Source organism: Salvia hispanica, chromosome 3, assembly GCF_029641045.1.
Source record: "Salvia hispanica isolate PSC_SH4W2 chromosome 3, Shi_PSC_v1, whole genome shotgun sequence".
In the NCBI taxonomy this organism is placed as follows: Eukaryota; Viridiplantae; Streptophyta; class Magnoliopsida; order Lamiales; family Lamiaceae; genus Salvia; species Salvia hispanica.
In genome coordinates this window covers 12,218,732-12,240,790 of record NC_142694.1, presented here as the reverse complement: position 1 = coordinate 12,240,790, position 22,059 = coordinate 12,218,732, and the positions used below count along the sequence as shown (strand labels likewise).

At 34.2% G+C, this 22,059-nt stretch overlaps 2 protein-coding genes across 2 annotated transcripts; both read left to right on the top strand.

Annotated features, from left to right (window-relative positions):
• Window positions 1-824: 824 nt before the first annotated feature.
• Window positions 825-2,165, top strand: LOC125210890 (uncharacterized). Its single transcript, XM_048110516.2, has one exon. The coding sequence runs from the start codon at window positions 1,311-1,313 to the stop codon at window positions 2,040-2,042; it is 732 nt and encodes a 243-aa protein (XP_047966473.1). The 5' UTR covers window positions 825-1,310; the 3' UTR covers window positions 2,043-2,165.
• Window positions 2,166-13,891: 11,726 nt separating this feature from the next.
• On the top strand, window positions 13,892-20,096 carry LOC125213749 (U-box domain-containing protein 13-like). The gene is made up of 4 exons (XM_048114461.2): window positions 13,892-14,355; window positions 16,754-16,870; window positions 17,067-17,516; window positions 18,642-20,096. Exons 1-4 carry the CDS (start codon window positions 14,083-14,085, stop codon window positions 19,788-19,790), a joined length of 1,989 nt encoding a protein of 662 aa, XP_047970418.1. The 5' UTR covers window positions 13,892-14,082; the 3' UTR covers window positions 19,791-20,096.
• The last annotated feature ends 1,963 nt before the right edge of the window (window positions 20,097-22,059 follow it).

Sequence of the window (22,059 nt, the reverse complement as noted above, 5' to 3'; positions counted from 1 at the left end):
CATCCTTATTCTAACAATTTGGCCCACCTCGTTTTGGTACTATCAAGTTTCCAAGGACAATGAAACATAAATAATTTTGACAACTAATATAATATTATATCCCTTGATATAATATTTGACATTCATAACATTCAAATTATCAATTGAAACATTAACATAAATGACATGCCAGTTGGCATATAATAAAGTCAAATTCTGTGTTTTTGTATATCATAAAATTTTCTAACTCTTAATTTTATAGTGTAATCACATTTTCTCAATTTATTAATTACTTTCTTTTTGTTTGTTTTCACATTTTCTCAATTTATTAATTATTGTATTCACATTATTCTTTTTCTATGTATTGACTCATTATTATTCTTTTCAACTTTACTATTCTACTTTTTTCTTTTTCACCCTCTATCAGTTTCGCATTAAAACTCATGTCGTTTATTAATGCAATTATTTTTTGATGGACTATGAAATTAAACTAAATAGAGTATGTCATGTTTAAACCATCTCTAACCATTTACACCAATCTCAAACTCATTTTTGAGTATACGTCACACCAAAAAGTAGTTTTACTTCAACCATTTACACCAAATTCAAAATTTACACCATTTTGAGTTTTTGTCTCATAAAATTTTTGCAGAAACATCATATCTGGTGTTGTTTAACAAAAAACACCAAAAATGGATTTGAGTTTGGTGTATAATTGGAGAAGATTTCTACATTAAAATTCATTTTTGGAGTACTGGCGATTGGAGATGGTTTTAGTTATATGAATGTGGGGATGGCGAAGCTCTTTCAACTGCAAATACTCTCTATGCCCATTGGAAGCCTTTTGTCCGTTTCTCTCTGCATTAATCCATGCTTTTGGCTTTTCCCATCCCATGTGAGATTTCCAGCCAACAAGATGTGACCCTTCCAACTCTTCTCTCTCTTGCCCAAAACCTTAATCCCTCTTTTCATGTTAAATAACTTTCTTCTCTAGCTTCATACTATTGCTTTTCTAAGTTCATCATATGTAGAATTGTTTAAAAGCTAGTCAGATTTTTTTCCATTTCCCTTTTTCGCTGTATCGTGTCGCTCAGGCAATTCACCATACACCTTGTCCACAATTGCCACATTTGAAGATGATGCAATTGCTGGGGGTACAAATGTAATTTCCTAATTTACTCCCCCTCTCCTTTTCCAGCCGTCGTCTTATTATAGCCATAGCAATAGGTATATTTTTCTAGATTTTTTTAGGGGGGAAAGTTTGGAAAGCTTTCTCAATTTCCGGTGGCAGAAAATCCCCATGACTCGAGCGTGAGATTTTCATACCAAAAATGGGATCTTTCAGCGGATTAGGGATCGGTTTGAGCTTTGTGTTTGGCTGCATTTTAATGGGCCTTGTAGCAGAGCTTTACTACCTCCTCTGGTGGAAGAAGAAGCTCTCCACCACCACCACCACCGCCGCCGCCACCACCAAAGAAATGCAAGAATTCAGCCTCCTCTTCTGCTGGCGAAAGCCCAAATCATTCAGCAACAGCAGCAGCCAAGAACTCACAAATCCAGCAAACAACCACCAAGAAATCCAAGATTTGGAAATTGGGGGAAACAAAGAGCTTGCCCTCAAATGCGAAGAAGGAATTGAAGCGGAATTGATGAGGGTGCACAATCTCTGTGGCCCACCGAGATTCCTCTTCACAATCAAAGAGGAGAGCAAAGAAGATTTGGAATTATCAGAAGATGGGAGATCAAGAAAGGGGTCGAGGACAAGAAGCTTGAGCGATCTCTTCGTCGACGGCGGCGGGATCATCAACCCGCTGTTCGAGTCGCTCCCGGAGGCGGAGCTCCGGCGCCTGCGGTCGTCGCCGCCGCCAAAGTTCAAATTTTTAAGGGACGCGGAGGATAAGCTGCTGCGGAGGCTGGCGCAGGAGGAGGCGGAGAGGAGAATCATCGACCAGAATCTTCAGCAAGATTCGATTTTGGAAGATGGGTCTTTTCTCAAATTTCTTAATGTGAGAGACAAGATTCACAATCAGGTATTGCCATTGCCTTCTTCTCCAACAAATTAGTGTAAAAAAATTGGAATGTTCTGAGTTAGTTGAAATTCATTAGTAGTTTGCTACTGTGTGTTTGATGATACTACACTACACAGATTGTTTTTATTTTGTGGATGTTTTTTTCTTCTTCTTGAATTAGTGGCATTCTACTGATATAGAGCAGAAATTCTTCTGAAAAATGTGTTCTTGAAATCTTGATTGATTTTTAGGCTTTTTGTGTGTGTGTTTTGAGTGGTGGTTAACGTAGGTGAAATTATCATTATTGTGAGGAGATTTATGAATTTTGCTGTGTCTGGTTCTGGTAATTTGGTGAGGAAATTTGAAATTTTGAGAATGAGATAGAATTGAATGAGATAGAAATCTATTTGGTGTTTTCTAAAGATAAAATAGGTAGATTTATGAAGTGAAAAGGTAGGGAGACAAGTGGCATTGGCTATGTTGAAGTTAGGACCAAATAATCATTTATTTTCCTTTCTGTCGTTTGTTAGTAGTAGTATATTTTTTTTATAAAGGAGAAATGTTTGTGTGTTTAGTTTGCTTTTGTGATTCGCAAATATATCTCGTTATTAACAGAAAAAAGAAAAAGAAAAATATAACTACTCCTATTTTCTTCAACATTGTTGCCTATTGCTCTCACATTTCTACATTGTATAATCTTGAAACAGTTGAAATAAATATATATGTCTATTAAGGTGAAGTTTGGTTTACTCAATATATATTTCAATGGAGGTATTATAATTAGTATATTGCAGAATTTGTATAAAAATTTACGCAACAAACATTTCAATAAATGTATCATTATAGTAAAATTTTAGGTCACGAATATAGTTATAAAATAATGTAATATAGTGGTATTGTTATAAAGTTTACGCAATAAACATTTCAATAAATGTATTATTATAATAAAACTTTTGGACACGAATATAGTTATGAAATAGTAAAGCGGAAATGTTAAAAAAAATTCCGCAATAAACATTTCAACAAATGTATCGTTATAATTAAACTTTAGATCACGAGATATATTTACTGAATACTTAGTGTATTAATATATGCATGGTCACATATATATTGTGGAATTGTTATAAAATTTACGCAATAAACATTTCAGTAAATGTATTACTCCTATAATAAATGTAGTCAAGAGAGAATGCAATATTGCTAGACAAGGCAATGTGGTGGTTTGGCAATTGGCACCAAATTAAATACTAACCGAATTTGAAAACAAAATTTGGAATAAACAGAAATTGAAAAGAAAAGGAAATCCAATAGGAGTATAATTGAATTATAAGTGGTAGCATGAAGTATCCTACCATTTCAATTCATGTCCATTTTAATGAAGAGGTCAATTAATCGCATTAAAATTAGTCTTGGATTCTTTATTTAATTGCGCAGCCTATCATTATACTTTTGGCCTGACAACCATAAAGAAGGTAAGCCAAAATTTTACTATACACTGACCGAGAAAAATTATTACTATCATTAGCATTTACATAAATACTAAACTATTTTATCATTTAATAATCACTAATGTTATTGAAATTCATAGATACGGACATACGGTAATAGGCAGTGTGTAATTTGCTTCTCCCCCTTTTTAAAAAAAGTTATTGCTTGAACTTAATTGATTATTGCAAATGATTGATCTTAGCTATGGTAGGGGCCTAGGAGCTCCATTTTTAGAGATGTGGATCTTGCTTTTCCTTTATACTCTAATTATTAAAATTGGTTTATGTTGAACATGCACTTCTATCATTCCTTTAATTTTGGTTTTGTAATTTGGTGCACATGAGATGTCGAGTAGTACTATTTATGTTTGACTGTAAAGTGTGGGATGATGTTTTTCTTTTTTAATGAAGCTATTATATCGATATGAGAAGGTATCTAATATAGCCTAAAATGTTTGTGATCTCTTATTAATTATGATATAGTTGTATTAAAAATGTTAATTCATTAATTCCACTTTTGATCTCGAAAACTCAGTCACTAATGTGTTAGTACAAGTTCATCTATCAATGTCACTAATGTGTTCGATCACAAGTTGATTTTTTGGGTATTAGGAGTATTATTTAAATTTAGGTTATTTTTTTAAAACATGGACGTTGATAGTATGGAAGTTGATATTTCAATAATGTGCATACACTAATTAATTTGAATGATTAGATCACTCCATATTATGATATTAATTTGAAATGATATGTGCCGTACAACTTCGTGTACAAACATTTGAATGTATTTAATTAATGTACTAATTATTAGGTCATGCCCTCACATGTGAAGTAGAGGTGTATAATCATGCAATAGTTCAAAAAGTAGGGAAAATGTAGTACGGAGTATAAATTAAAAACCCAAATTAATTGTGCACGCGTGGGTAATATAGTTTTTATGATAAATAGCAATAGTCATTTATTCTATATATTTTTCTCATTGTTAAAACATACTATAAATACGATGTGAAAAAAAACAAGTAGGAGTATAGCCACAAGTTAAATCTAATTTAATTTTGAAAGAGTACATTGAATCTCATCATTTTCTAAGTTAAAGAGTATAATAACCTCAAAATAAAGCTAAAGAGTCAAAAGTTTTTTTTCACTAGTGCTGCTTTAGCCGAATTAATACAATGTAATTGCGCTAGCTAGTGATATGGATGGGCACTGTAAATTTCATAATTTAAAAATTAAGAGTAGTTTCAATTGTTGACAAATTAAAAAGCATACGGCATTTGTCAACTTGTTTATAATAAATATAAGATATTCCTACTACTATTTTAACCTATAAAACAGTATAGTAAACTTACAATACATATTCAAAATTCAAAGCCGCAGATATTCACAAATTGTGATATAGTATTAGTAGTGGTGGTGGTGTATGTCATAAACTCATAAGTGAACTGATACAAATATGTACATTACCTCATACACATACATATACACACTGTAACATATTTTTTAGACTAATGTCGCACATATATATACATGTGAAAATTATCAATTTAATTACAAATTTTCTTTTAACTTCTTGTCAATTCGAATCTGGAATATAAAATTGCAAATTTTTTAAACTTTTTTTGCAACAGCCTCATGAAAGACAAAACAACATTATTTTAATTAATACTCAAAATTGAACCGTAGCATTTTGCTTAAAACAAAAGTAGTTAAAAATGAACCAATTCTATTTTTTTTAAAAAAAATTCGTCTCATTCTCCATTAACAATTAATCATTTTTTCTTTATATATCTTTCTTACTTTACCAATTGTGTATTAAAACATGCGTCGTTCAAATGTTGTTTATGTTTTAGGGATGGAGGGAGTATTTGATTTTGTCATATTTATTTTGATGTTGATCATTGAGAAGCAATTGTAAAAAAATAAAAAGTTTGTACAATGATTTTGTATTCTGATTTTAAAATTGTAGAATTGATCAAAGTTAACAAAAAGTTATAATTTAAATCACAATTATTAGTTTATTACATAGTTGCTCTATATATGAATCACACGTAACTAGTTGTTCTATATATGTATATAGGTGATGCCGTTGCTTGAGTGCTTTTTTTTTGGATTTGTGGAGCCTCATTTCACTACTTTCATCAAAAGTCATAATATCCTCTTGAAACTTCACACCTAAGACAATTATAGTAGTACTAGTATACTAGTACAAAAATAAAAATTCATACCTAATGAATCATACGTGGACTCATACAAGTTGATAGCATCATAATTTATTTTGGTATTGCACGGATTCATAAAGTCATATTATGCCTACAATGATGACAATATGTTACATTACATACATACTAACATCTCCATATGGAGTACTATAATTTACATTAGTCTTGCACATTATACTTTAGTACTACTCCTACTATAATTAATTTGCATCAACACGATTTTATATTTTCACAAATTCAACGTCACATCGAAAAGTAAAACGTCGTTAACCTACAATTCCGACTATTCTTCATCTCCATCTATTTGAGGTTTGAATTTAATTAACCACTGACTCCGCTCCAAAATCTGTCACTTTCATGCAAATCGTTTGCAAACATTACAAGCTACTCTACAACACATATATTAGGAAATTTGTTATGTTCATTTCCCTCATCATTGTCTCCTTGAATTTTTCTCTAGATTCTACAATAATTATTGTGTTATGTTTATATATCTGCCACAAAAAATCTTGCGTCACACCAATATATCCCGTGCATTTGTTCATCTAAAGTTTTATTTGAACCGATTTTATTTTGTCCACATATTCAATTTGATTCAGTCATGTTTAAATACACATTTAATGTAGGCATGTAGCATAGATGGTCGATCAACCTCCTATTTCTTTTATCGTGCAAATTATGTAATTAAATATTCTTAATCTTCAACATATATTTTCTATTTATGGCGATACCACAATTATTGCTATTTGGTAATGTGTTGTTTTTAGTAAGTAAATCATAAATAAACAATAGACTTAAGTGTAAGTAAAATTATGAAGTTTTTGTCAAATCTATCTATATATAAAGGGACAGTTTTTTTGAAGCCCATGTGGCACACTTTTGAGCGGGAAAACTATCTATTGGGCAATCTAAAAGACAAATATTATTGGATAAAAATTGGTCCAATGAAATGCAGAAAAATTGGCTTCTACAATAAGTTTAAGACATTTATATAGACAACATTAATTGAATCTGCATTTTTGTGGGCTGATTTTCTGAATTTTGATTGCAGCATAGCGTGGTGCTTGGAATCCGGCGACAGCTCCGACGAGAGGGTGGCAGGCTGAGGGAGACGGGGCGGTGGCAGAAAGGCGGCGGCTGGCCGAGAGGATAGGAGGGATCCGTAACGAGAGAGACGGGAGGAAAGTTGAGAAGATGAGAAAGAAGAGGAAGGAGAGAGAGAAGTACGACGGCGGCAGCAGCACATTCATTCAAAGATCTGATCTTTCTCGCTGGAGAATAAGAAAAAAGGAGAGGAAAAGATAAGAGTGCCGGAGTCGGGAGATGAGGGAGCTGGCGGGTGAGGTGAGCCTGGCGGCAGCTGAGGTTCGGCTGTGTGTTGAAGGGGCACAAACTGGAGGTACTACTGCGGCGACATGGAGATTGTTGTTCAGTGGGCCGACAGACAAGAGGAGTTGCCGGCGGCGGCGGCAAGTTGGTGTTTAGCGGGTTCCACCGATTAGAGGGAGAGATAGAGAAGGAAATGAGGGAATGAAGGAAGCAGTTGGCGCTGCTCACCGGCGAGGTGTGTGAGGCGGCGGCGGTTAATGGAGAGAGACGGTGAGAGAGAGTGAGAGTGGTGCATCATTAGTTTAGGGTTTCATAAAATGTGGCTGTTGTATGCTAATTGGGCTCTAATTTGGGCTTATAGTGTATGATATAATTTCAGCTGTAATAGTATAGTAGTAGTATAGATTTTATAATTAATGTTTTTATTTATTTAAATAGCATTTTAATTTGGATGTTGAACTCTATTATTATTATTATTATATTTTAAATGGTTCTAATTTAGACTTCTAAATTATTGTATTTTGTATAATATATATTTTATTAAGTTAAATTATTTTTTAATTGAATAATTTGAGTTTTAAATTTGGGTGTCATGACTATAAAATTATTATGTCTTAAAAGTTTGGTTTTATTTGACTACTAAGTATTACTATTATTTATTCGTTCAAATAATTTGGTTTTATTTGACTACACTCATATCAAATATTAAAGGGATATTGGCACTTAATATCACGAGACTTTCAAAAAGTTGGGTTTTTCCCACGAACATTAAAATTGGCAAATAATATCACGAACTTTACACCGTGTTTGTTTTTTCCCACGAATGAAAAAATTCCCACAAATAATATTATGATGCAGATTTTTTTTCGTAATTTCTCGACAACAATTTTGAAAGCTTCAAGTTTTTCAATCTTTGAAGATAGTTTTTCTTGAAGCACACCCTCCAAAATTATTCTTCAATCTATTAAAATAACATGAATTTTTTCATTCATAGGAAAAAACAAACTCGGGGTAAAGTTCATGATATTATTTGCCAATTTTAAAATTCGTGGAAAAAATCCAACTTTTTGAAAGTTTCGTGATATTAGATGTCAATATCCCAATATTAAAATAGTATATAATCATCTGCTAAAATATGAAATGTTTATATTCTTTTTACTTCTCAAAAATTTGGAATATGTTTATACCGAATTCAAATATGGCTAAACCAAATAATTATGAAACACCAATAAATAATGATATAAAATGAAACTAAATTAATATCATTATCAAACAAATAACAATATTTGTATGTCTTATTCTATTTCATCCACACATCTCCTCTTTTGTTATTTCTTTTATTTTATACTACAATCATATCAAATATTAAAATAATATATAATCATCTACTAAAATACAGTAAAATGTTTCATTGAGAGTGGGTCGAGAGAAGTATAATTGTACAAATAATTTTTTGTCGTTGTTTATAATATTACAAATACTTATGTTAATTACTCCCTCCGTCCCCTATTAAGAGTCACACTTTTCCATTTCGTTCCGTCCCCAATTAAGAGTTATACTTCATTTTTACCATAAATAGTAAGTAGGTTCCACATTCCACTAACTCAATTCACTCACATTTTATTATAAAACCAATATAAAAAAATGGGTCCCACATTCCACTAACTTTTTCAACAACTTTTCTTTACATTTCTTAAAAATCGGGGACGGATAGAGTAGTTCTTATCTATAAATATATTTTTATACTTATTTACTCTATACTATTTATTATAAATTAATATATCTTCATTATTTAAAAATCTTTTGTCCTGTGCATAGCACAGGTGTAAACACTAGTTCTGATTAGTTGTGCACTTTTCAAATTTGGAATGACAAATCACCAACTTAAAAAATTCATCAATTATCCCATGATAATATTTTTGATGCAAATTAAATGTTAAATTGATGCACACAGGAGTATTTTGGTGTTGTCAATAAAGAGTGACGTAACTATGTATTAATGTGACAACATGGGCAACTCAACGATGTCATTTTAAGCTTAAAAAATTAAAAATAGTTGCACAAAAATAGTAAATTAGAACAATTGATAAAAAAATTTATTACGTAGTATAATATTTGAATCTGAGTTCATAAATCCATCTACATATTTGGACACATCAGAATTTTGATCAAATTTTGTAATGTTATTATAAGCAAATAAGGTCATCCATAATGGGACGGACGATGCATTGTCCGTCACATAGTCTGTCACTGCAGCATCTCACCCTATGCCCAGTCGCATAGTCCGCCACTGCAGCATCTCACCCTAAGTCCAATTCTTAGTTCGCGCCCTATGCATTGTCCGCGGACTATGCACACATTTTTGCATAGTCCGGCCTATCGTCCGCCCCATTGCAGGGGGTAAGGACGATAGTCCGGACTATGCACACATTTTTAATTTTTTTTATTTTGTTTTTTTATTTTCTTCTCTATATATAACCAATTTTTTTACTTCATTTCACACCTTTCACTCTCTTCCCTATCTCAAATCCTCTCTAAAATCAATAATGAATTCCGACGATTTCCATATCTGCAAGCATAAAATATCAAAAATAAAAAATAAATACGGACAATAGGATATGCTTTTAATTTGTGGTGTTTTTATATTTTTATTCTTGCTAATTGATATATTTGCAAACATAAAAAATAAGATTAATGAATTTTTGTAGTATTTAAATATTCAAATAATAAATAAAATGCTTAGGGCGGGGCTTAGAGTGGCTATAGTCCGCCTCATTGCAGGTGAAAGGGACGGAAGATAAAATGTTGACGTGGGTGTGCATAGGGCGAGGCTTATGGCGTCGTACAGTGGGTGCCCTAAGTGACAATATTTGCAACTCTTTTTTAATATATAGTACTCCGTACTAGTATTATATTTGAATCCGAGTTCATAAAACCATCCACATATTTGGACACATGAGATAATCCCTCACAACACTCCCGTAAATATCACTATCTCGATATATAGTTTTTGTGTTTTATTGATGTATAAAATTAAGAACAAGAGGTAATATATATAATCACGAGAGAGAGAGTAGTGTGAATGGGCAAACTTTATCCCAAAAAACAAGAAGCGTGTCGCTATCGTCACGCGATGTTACCGAAAAGTCGCCCCCACTTTGATAGCACTACCCATGTTTAATTTAAACGCAATTTGCTGCCCCTCTTTCCAAAATAACCAACTCTTCTTCTTCCAATTTTCAAACACAATTTTTACGTTCACAATACTAAAACTTACAAGCATCAATATATCTGCTGTACATAAGCTGTCCTGGTCCCACACGGTAGTTTTTCTTCTTCTTTTACACAACTAATAAAATATTAGTGCTTGTTGAGTTGTTAATATAGTTTCAGAAATGAGAAAATGAAGACATTGAACAAGATCATCGTTGGCATCGAAAGGTAATGGTTGGGTGATGACATCCATCATTTGCATAAGCGATTGGCGAAGAATGAATGGGTTAGTCGACCTGACCCCACTTGGATTTGCCACTGCATTCGGTAATTAATGAGATTTCAATAGATTTTAGAACCGATGATATGGTTGCCTGAAGGTTTAACAAATGGGATACCAAATTTCAAATTAAGTGTTTTTTGTAAACCAAAAAATCGACTTTAATCATGTAGCAATATTAGTAGACAAGTGTGATAGCCCATTGGGATTTATATGAGTTTGGATCCATGAATTTAAAAACCCATATTGATTGGGTAAACGGCCATTTTGATTGGGCTGAATTAGATAATGGGCCTTAACCTAAATCCATATGTAAGCTGAAATTTGTGTAATATAAACGGTTCTATATGTGTCACAAATAAAATCAAATTATTTTATAATAAAAGTTAGAAAAATATATGCATCACAACTTCATTTATTCCGATGTGACCTCACCATCCTCTTTTCATACATATCTTAAACTTTCAATTATTATTATAATAACAATAACAATAACAATATTAATAATAATAGCTCCGATATCACCACATTTTTCGTATTTAATGTGATATGAAAACCTAAGAACATCATAATGCGATTATTTTAGGGTAAATATGAAATACTATTTGCTATTTCTTTATAAAATCTATCAATAAATTTGAAATTTTTGTTTTTCCATTACGCATTTACGCTAGCTATCAAAGTTGAAAATGGAGGGAGTTTTTCCTTACACTTTCATTACAATAATCATGCAATAGCATATTTTCATTACCCTTTTCTTACACGTATAATTATGTAAGAATTGTGTAGGTGATCACAGATTTAATTAACAAAGCCTATTATTTTTACCTATTAATACATATTTTAGTGATGAGCATTTCTCGGAAAGTGAGGTGTAGTATTTTATGCAAATCTGCATGGGCTGGACCTAAAGTGGGCCCTACCCAACTCATCACACCACCATACTTCTACTTGTAAAGTTTAATGCATTTAATACTTTTTGAGGTTTATATTTATACACACACAAACAATTTCATATTTTACGTTGAAGGTTAAGACTTTGGGAATTTGCAGCTGTATAAATCTACAACTTTCGAATATTTAAAAATTGCTTTAGGTAGTTATTTCTGCATAATGTAAAAGTACTAGTAAAGGTGCATTTTATGCAAAGTTGAGGTGGTCAACAAAAAAAAAAAATTGCTACTCCTTTTTATACAATTACCCTAAACTCAAAGTTAAAATTCAATTTCCATTTTATTGAAGTACTAGGTCAATTCTTAATAATTATCTTTACGAATAATGATACTATAAGATAATACCATAATTATGCATTTTATCCTTTTATTTGAATTATGATTTAGTAAAACAAGAGTAACGATATTTGTTTTACATAAAACAAACATGCGTATTGTTAAACATACAACTAGCTAGTTTCATTAACGCAGTTACACATGAAGAAAATTATAAGACACGAGAAAGAGACCGATAAATAATAAATGTTATTGCATATGATCACAATGTGATCGTTTAGCATCACTCAGTAATTAATACTCTATTAGATTTGTACCCAAATTAGTGACTTATAATGCGTTGATTACTGAAACACATGCCTAAGATTGTTAATGCTGATGTGGTGATTAGTGCTAAGAAATTTCGAGGCAAGTATTCAAACTTTGTCTATTTTTAATGTGCCCAAAAAGAATTTGTCATGGTTTCAATAGTCGATCCTAATTATTGAAGCATGACATAATTTAATACATTTGAGTGCAGTTAATGCGGACGACAAGTGCACACCATTGTCTAAGGGGGCATCTTCACTTCATATAATCATTAGATTATACTATACGTCTATACCACATGATTAACATTTAACTGATGCACCAAGTTTTACATATCTATAACTTTAAGATGATATTTGGAACAATGCAAAAATATCTTAATTTTTCATTGTGTTTTTTTGTAAAATCAACGCTCTCAAATTGTATGACTAACCGGATAGTTGAAGTATAATGCTTCACTGAAGTCAAAATGACACAAGTCTCAATAATTTCATTTCGACTAGTTTTGCACATGTAACCCCTCAATGCATTTCCTACATACATTATTTGAAAATTATAAAATACTATATAGAAAAATCACCATTAATTTGATGTTTCATTTTGGAATAAATATTTTTTATCTGTCAAATAGTCCAAAGACGTGTATTATACATTTACAAGATGAGTGAAACAACCAAAATAGCAATTAATTAATATAATGCGTGTCATAAAATGTAAAATTTCTAAACTAACTAATATAGCATAAGGCAATTAAAATTTATCGTATTTTGCCTTGTAAATATATACTATATGCTATTTTCTGAGAAATGACTTTTTGACCTAATATCTCGATGCCACAATACAATTATTATTCCTATAAATATTTTCCCACACATATGCTATTTTAACTAATACTCCATATCCTTGAATACCATAGAATCATAGATTATAATTGTGATATGTGTGTGAGATAAACCATAAAAAATCACAGTTATAAGTTATTTATCTCAAATTGTGGATTATAATTGTGATTTGTGCGTGAGATAAACCATCAAAACTCACTGTTATGAGTTGATGGCACACGTATTACTATTTGAATGGCTTTCAAGTTCAGTTGAATCAATTAAAATATAGATTAAACTTGTTTTTCTAAAAAAAAACTACTACTACTAGTATACTATCGATTAAATTTTTAACAATATGTTAGCTAGGTTTAACATAGTTAAGCAACGTCCAACTAGATGATGGCCTAACTGATGCTGCCATCACTTCCTTAATTACTAATTTTAGCAAGTATTTAGGGATACGCTCAGATTCATTAATTTCGCATATAATACTCCTTTCTTAAAATTCAAAATGTATCTTTCCAACTCTATTAAAGAAGCAAAATCTTCTGATATTTATCCCAATATTCTATCTTCAAAGAAGTAAATCAATACACAAATTTATGAAATAGGAGTAGTATTTATCTACTCCCCCATATATAAAAAAATATCTTATTTTATCATTTCAGATTATCTGTGATTTAAAGTCTTATTTACTTTTTTTTTTTTTTTAGTTTAAGGGAGTGAATTCCACTATTCAATTAAATCTTACACTGACAGGTTATTATAAAACGAATAAGTGAAAGCTACTTTTTTCATTTTTTAACTACTTATTTCATTTTTTTTTATATTTAAATAATTTATCGTAATTAGTCAAAATAAAATTATAAATGAAGCCGAATAAAGTAAGATGAAAATATGAAATGAATATTTGAAAGCAGAAAAAGTATGCGTAATATATTGAGCCGGCAATCGGAAAGGCAGTAAAAAGTAAAAAAAAGAAAAGAAAAGAAAAACTCACTTCCACCATTGTCGTCGAGCTTAAAACTTAAAAGTGAGGGGATCTTCACTTTCTCTCTCCAACAAATCTCTCTCTCTCTCATGGAGAATTTCTCTACCTATTTCAACCAAGCGCCAGCTCAAATTTAGCTCCCGCTCCGTTGACTCCAATTTCTTCTCAATTTCACCGATTCTTCTTGACGAATTTCCCCTAGATCTCCCGGCGATGGACGAGGACGACAAGGCCGCGCTGTCTCGGAAGCTGATCGATCTGGTTGGCGAAATCTCGGCCTTCTCCGACTACCGAGCCTCCGTGAAGAGGCAGTACACCAATCTAGCTCGGCGGCTGAAGCTGTTGACCCCAATGTTCGAAGAGATTCGCGATTGCAAGGAGGCGCTGTCCGAGGATTCGATCAGAGCGCTGGCGGAGCTCGCAGGCGCGCTGGAATCGGCCAAGGAGTTGCTCCGCTTTGGCAGCGAGGGGAGTAAGATTTATCTGGTCGGTATGGCGTGCTTTATGATTTTTTGCTCTTTTTGTGTTGGTTTTGGGCCATTAGTTGTTCCTTGTTTATCGGATCAGTGAGTGATTGTTTTTGTTTGTTTGATTGATCTGCTTGAATTTTTGTTTGGGCTACAATTGTTCATAGGTTTATCTGAAGTTGATTGTTTTTGAGTTTTTAGAAACAAACCAGCATTGTTAGTAAGAACAAATAAGGATTTATTGGTAGCATCTCTTAGGATCCGGTGAGGCAGATTTTGGATCTCATAGATGCTAGTTTCAATGGTATTTGAGGCTGTTGCACGACTTGTTTATGTAGAGGATTGTCTGGCATTAGTTGGAGAAAATGATGGAAGCAAATTGAAAAAGTTTCATTTTGTATTGGAGATCGGAGTCCATGCAAAATCTCTTTCCGTTGGTAGGGTCTTGTTTGCATTAACTGTGTATAGCGTAGTTACCGCCGCAATTTCTTTGGAATATGCTTTGGCCGGTTGAAATTTGGTTCGACGTGTTAAATGCGCCTAAAGTTTGCAGCTTCGCTGTCATGTCTACGTTTTGCAGCTAGTTTTCCAATCCTTTTCCACTATTTTTCTGTTTCATCTATTAATCATAACTCCATACACCACAATGACACCACCATGGTGAGGGAATTTATGCTATAGAGATCCCGACTAAAATAGTCTGAATCGAAAGCTTGAGAAACTCTACAGTCAGATGTAAAGTGCTAATGGTGTCTCTCCATTCCTTGGGAAGACAGCCACAATTTCTTGCTAATAATGGGTGCCGTCACATTTTTGGAATATTCTATTCCGTATTACAAATCTAATGTAGAAATCATATGGTCTTTACTTGTTTTGGTAATGCAATTCTCGGTGTTTTATACTGAGTCAGCTTGCATAATCTGCTATCATGCTCCTTATATACTAGAGTTAATGTGCTACGCTACAATTCTCAAGTAAAAAAGTTGATGAAATTTGTTGAACTATTTTGCAAGATAGTTTAGGGTGTTTACAGTCTTACTCAACCTTTGAGCTTGGATGGAGACGGAATGCGTCAGCATGTCAGATCGTGGTTATTGTTAAGATGTCTCATGTGGGAAGTCCACAAAGTTGATTCTTAGTCAAACTTAAGAGTCCAAATCTGTATTACTCAACAAAAATCCGCTGCACCGGAGAAAGAAACATAATTCGAAACAAGATTATTTTGACGTGTCCTTTTTCATTAATTGGCAACTTTAGCTGCAGTTATTATGATAGGTTGAAAAGGAAATTATTTCGTTTGTCCTGTAGTAAAGTCGCGATGTTCACACGATCCCTATATGATTTATGGATGGTATTCACATGATTCCCATAAAATTTTGTGGATCTACATAATAATAATAATAATGCCTCTTGGGGCGTGATAAGTTATACAAGATCTGTTTAATCATTTCCTCTTCTAGATCCATGGCTCTAGGCATGTTTTAAGAATGTCAAAGTTTCTCTATCTGTTCATGTATAATTTATTGCACATAAGTCTATATATTATTTCATACGTTACGTAGATTAAGTCAACTTTGGTATCTAGTAGGGGCATCTCTTCAGTCTGCCTGTTTTACCCTAAGTTAGGGTGATTATCTAAATATGCTTAAGAATGTCAGATTTCCGTGCCCCATTTTTCAAATACATTACTTGGAATTGTTGACATAAAAGCATGAAAACATTGAAGCTGCATACATTCCTTTCCCAGGAATGTAATCAAGCAATTAGTTCGTTCTACTTCCAAACCACTTCTTCATCTATTCATCCCATAAAGTGTGGTTCTAATTAATTGTACAGTATTTAACATCAACTTTTGTCTGCTCTTGGTTTTTCTTGGGGGAAGGGATTTGAAAATGCATGTGCTATTTTACCCATTTTATTTATGAATTCACTCTCCACTCCAACTGTCCAAAAGTGTCACTAATTGGAAACTGCAAATTTTTACAACAACTAAATAAAGTTTGCTACTTAGCAAGGAAAACACTGTTTTTTATAGTTAGTCGCTTGCATTACCAAGTTTTATCTACTTTTTGCTTATATGAGGACCTTAGGAGAATTCCGATGGATTAGGAGAAAAATAATCTCGATGCATGAGATGAGAGAAAATAAGGGGAAGATATTGGTGAATACTCGAAGGATTTGATATGCCCCTTGATCAAAGACAATTGTTCAATTGCTAGCCACGAAACGTACCTATTTACTTAATGCTAGTTTAGCTTGAGATACTTTGCAGCATGTTTTCCTCCAGAAGGCTGTGCCTTATGTTCTTCTTTATTTGATCTCCTTTCTCAAAACTTAAATGCGATTGACGTTTGGCACAGACAAGAACTTTGGTTCATCCAAATTTAATAAAATCTCAAGTGTATCTTTGCATGCAGGTCTTAGAGAGGGATCAAATCATGAATAGATTTCATGAAGTGACAGCTGAGTTGGAACGAGCTCTAAGTGGCATTTCTTTTGAGAAACTTGACATATCTGATGAGGTTAAGGAACAGGTATTTCTTTTGAGAAACTTGACATTTCTTTTAATTACTGCAACCCTGTATTCTGTTATTTTCAGTTCCATTGTCCAATTATGGGTTGATTTAAAACTTTCACTCTTGTTGTCTGATGGTATAACAATGTGACGTTGAGTCTTTGACTTACCGAACTATCTAAAATTACTAAGTATATATCTTTAAATATTCCCAGGTTGAGCTTGTTCTCGCTCAGTTCCTAAGAGCCAAGGGAAGGGTAGATGCACCAGATTCTGAGCTGTATGAGGATCTGATGTGTATTTACAACAAGAATAGTGACGCTGGAGAAGATATAGATGTATTAAGGAGATTGGTTGACAGACTACAGCTTAGTGGTATTGCTGACTTAACTCAAGAATCACTAGCTTTGCATGAGATGGTTGGAGCCACTGGTGGAGACCCAGAGGAGAGCATCGAGAAGATGTCAATGCTGTTAAAAAAAGTTAAGGAATTTGTGCAGTCAACAAATCCGAATATTGATTCCACCACAGCTGAGAATTCTACCCCAACAAGTAGTGGTGGAAAAGTACTGACAAATCAGAAGAGCCTTGTTATACCAAATGACTTTCGATGTCCTATTTCCTTAGAGTTGATGAAGGATCCTGTCATTGTCTCAACAGGACAGGTACCTTCCTGAACAAAGCTGTGCCCTGACTTCAACTAGTTTTTTGTCATAAATGCTCATCCGTTTAATCTCTGAATGATGCCTGGTAATATAATGCATTTCTCTGCTGCTAGTTACTTCCAATGCAGTAAGGGCTACAATGTTGACTGCCTTGCACCCACAGTATCATTTCCCTTGACTTTTGAATTGATAAATCTAAATAATGGAATTATGATTAGATGCTTTAACTTCTTTGATAATATTTCCTTTCAAGTAATAGCTAGATGACAACATCTGGAGTCAGCTCTATACGGGTCCTTTTTTTGTTTCAATCGAAGTCATGCCCATGTTCATGTTTGAGGCTCTCTCTACTTCAGACCGTCGTCCCTTCAAGTTTCTGGAAAAAAAGTTCTTGTACTCATAGCCACAATAGTATTCCATGTTGTATCATTTATACTTCATTGTCACACACAAAAAACAGTGTATCATTTTGTCCTTTCTCAAAACTTTTCTCTCTGGATAAACTCTGAGTTGCAAATTGCAAACTTCCTACCATCAAGGCTTTCTACTTCCCCCATCCTCTACTGATGGTATAAGTTCTCCTTTTCTCCCCTATCTGGAAGTAGTTTGTTTCTGTCATTCAGGTGGAAGCATCTTCCTCTCTTCTTTCAAGGATCTTTCTTTCTCTCTGGCACATTTGAAGATTTTGGTTTGAGGGTTTGTTTGTGTCATTCTGAAGCTTATTTTAGATCCGTCAGATTCGCGAAACTATAAGGAAGTTTTGTTTATGGTCAATTGCTCACTCTTGTAAGTTTGATAGTCGCTTACTAGGTCTATGACCCAGATTTAGACATGCACAGATTTTATTGGATTTTCTTTTAGTATTTTATTCCCTGTTTGTTTTTGCATGTGGATTTCTTTTCTGATTGAGAAGATTGCATACATGAAAATCTTTGCAGTTCTTTGCATTTCATTATGATAGACGCACAATCGTAAAAGATTCCCAAGATGCTCACACTCGCACACGCACACGTGCTTTCCCTCATACACCATCATGTGTGCTTTATGGTCAATGTATTTGTATAATCTTCTTAAGTTGTATGATCAAATGACAAGATTTTTACTTGTGTATTCCTTCTCCTGCAGACATATGAAAGGTCGTGTATCGAGAAATGGCTGGAAGCAGGGCATAGTACCTGTCCCAAGACACAGCAAGCTCTCACTAGCAATGCTCTAACGCCAAATTACGTTCTTCGAAGTCTCATAGCACAATGGTGCGAAGCAAACGGCATTGAAGTACCCAAGAGACCGGGCAGCTCTCGCCCCAAGGCTGGATCTGCATGTTCCCCTGCAGAGCGTTCCAAGATAGGAGCCCTTCTCTGTAAGCTTACATCCGGCAACCCTGAAGATCAACGGTCTGCAGCAGGTGAAATCCGCCTCCTTGCAAAGCGTAATGCTGACAACCGTGTGGCTATAGCTGAAGCTGGCGCCATCCCTCTGCTTGTCCAGCTTTTATCGACTCCTGATTCCCGCACACAGGAGCATGCTGTTACTGCGCTTCTCAACCTTTCCATATTCGAAGATAACAAGGGAAGCATAATATCCTCTGGTGCCGTGCCTGGTATAGTGCACGTGCTCAAGAAAGGGAGCATGGAAGCGCGGGAAAATGCTGCTGCCACGCTGTTTAGCCTCTCGGTGATTGACGAAAACAAGGTAACCATCGGTGCTTCAGGGGCAATTCCTCCATTGGTGGCGCTCCTCAGCGAAGGCACCCAAAGGGGGAAGAAAGATGCCGCAACAGCGCTCTTCAACTTGTGCATATACCAAGGCAACAAGGGTAAGGCCGTGAGGGCGCGCGTCATTCCCACATTGATGCGACTGCTCACCGAGCCTCAAGGCACCATGGTGGACGAAGCGCTCGCCATTCTGGCTATACTGTCCAGCCATCCCGAGGGAAAGTCAGCCATCGGAGCCGCCGAGGCAGTACCTGTTTTGGTGGACGTCATCGGCAACGGCTCACCCAGGAATAAAGAGAACTCGGCCGCCGTGCTGGTGCACCTGTGCTCGGGCGACCAGCAATACCTTGCTGAGGCCCAGGAACTCGGCGTGATGGGGCCGCTGCTTGAATTGGCGCAGCATGGGACGGAGAGGGGCAAGAGGAAAGCAACCCAGCTGCTCGAGCGGATGAACAGATTCGTGGAGACACAGAAGGCGGCGCGGGCAGCGCAGGCGGAGAATCAAACACAGAATCAGGCGTCCCAAGCGCCGTCGTCCGGTAACGCTGAGATGAGTTGATGATTCTTGATTTTGTGTTGATTGTTGTTGGTTTTGAGTTATAGCTTGGTTAGAGGGGCAAAGATGGAAGATCATCTGCCCATCCTAATTAAAGTAATTTATTGTTTTTAAGTAGAGAGAGAAGAAAGTGAAAGTGGCCAAGCTATGACATATTGTGAATGCCAATTGAACCATGCATAATACAAGTGATCATCCTCAGTTTTTATTTAACAACATTGTTGTCTTCATACCTTGAAAAAAGTGACTCCTTTGCCAAGACTCGGCCCCAACATAATGAGAAATTAAGGTTTCAATTTCATTTTATTATTTTCATAATGTTGCATTCTCTTTTGGTACTTAGCTCCTCGTTGCTCGTTTATACTTTGATCCATGCCATTGTATTTATTTCTTTCTAAGGTAGAATCCTAAGGACGGTTGATTCAGTATGATACACGTTGAATCGAAAAATTGGGATCAATTTCAACAAGTTTTGCTTTTGAATTGGAAACTTGTTCGAAATGGATCCTTTCACTTTTTCATATATTTACAAAGGTGTTCCAGTTGATTGGCATTAGGCGTGATTCAGTAGAATTCTCCATTTTATTATTATCCTACTCTATGCTTAGCAAGTAAACACATAACTTAGTCTTATAGTAGTAGTACGTATTTTTCTAGTTGAAGTTGTAAACCAACCAACGTTATAGCATTTTCTTCTTAGAAATTCGCTGCAAAAACATGACATAATTTTAGTTGATGGCCCAATAGTGTTATGTAAGCAAGTTATCAAGTTATGTTAAAATCAAAATTTTAATTAATTATAAAGTCAGAACAAATCAATATAACTTGGTTACAAAAATCAGAACAAATTCAATATTTCGATAATTTATATGCAAAATCATTATTTAAAAAGTTTAAAAATTCACTGTTACATTATCCTGTATACTAATAATCTATATATAGACGCTTTTTCAAGTTTTTTATTCTCAGACAGTACACTAAATATTAGGATTAAAAAACACTATTGGTAGGATCGTGTATATATATGTTGGTCAAACTATGACAATATAAAAACTAAATATGAGTAAAATACTGTTTGCTAAATTTATTTGATTATGGGACATTAATTTGTATGTCAAAAGTTCACATACCTAGTAGTCATTTTACAGAGCCCCAAAAATAGGGGGATTTAACACACTTCCAAAAAAAACAAAGAAAAAAAGTGTATATATCTGAAACTTGCATCGACTGTAAAAAGATATCTGGACATGCAAAGAAAGTTCAAATTTAAATGAAAGATGAAATCAACAATCAGATTTTGAAATATAGGATCCTATTCCTAGCTATCCCATCAAAAAGTATGTTTCTGAAACTAAAAGCCCCAGAAAATAAAAAGGCAACAATCGCATTATAATTGTCTGGTAGCATCTTATAATTCCATTGGTTCATCCATTCAAGAATCAGTAAAATGAAGTTATATCATATCTATAATATGCATAATCTATGTAACCAATTTTGGTAACACTAAAATAGATTACGAAACATGATATGGATATGAAAATAATGGTTAAATCCAAATGAACTTGATCGAGTTACATTCCTTTTCCATTCAAGAGTTCTTATGTGTTTCCATCCCGAAAAGTGGATAAGTTCTTTTTCTTAAATCTTGAATAAAACGCATACAATCGTTCCTTCAACTATTGGAGATTCATAGCAGCAATGAAAAAAGGGAATATAAAGGGGAAAAACAATAATAAAAAGAATTAGTTACACCAACCGCTATGATGTGCATGAAGGAAAACTGCATACATATATATAATTAATTCTGACTAATTTCCTAGTAATTAAATCTGCTTCAAAACACAAAAAAGAAAAATAATCATAAAAGCTGGGTCCTAATTTTCTTGATCTTACCACACATAAAATCCCTGATAACATTAGAAGGAAACATGGAGTCAATTTCATCAGACAAATCCAGCAAATAAACCCTCGCCTTTCTCTTGTGCAGCAGTGGCACTGCCTTGGGTTTTCTCGGCGGCGGAGGAGGGCATTTTGGTAATACCAAATCTCCACCATCCTCCGCTTTTGGCGTAGTGCACCCTCCATCTTCCTCTTCAATATCTCCTCTAGCTTCCACCTTGATCTTCAGAGCCGGAGTTGAAATTGTTAGGGTTTCGACTTGTCGTTTCGTCGTCACATGCAAATCTTTGTCCTTGCAACTCATCTTGTTTGCAACTCCCATTGATCAAGATTTTCACTATGAAATGATAATGTTGCTCTTGTTGAAATATCT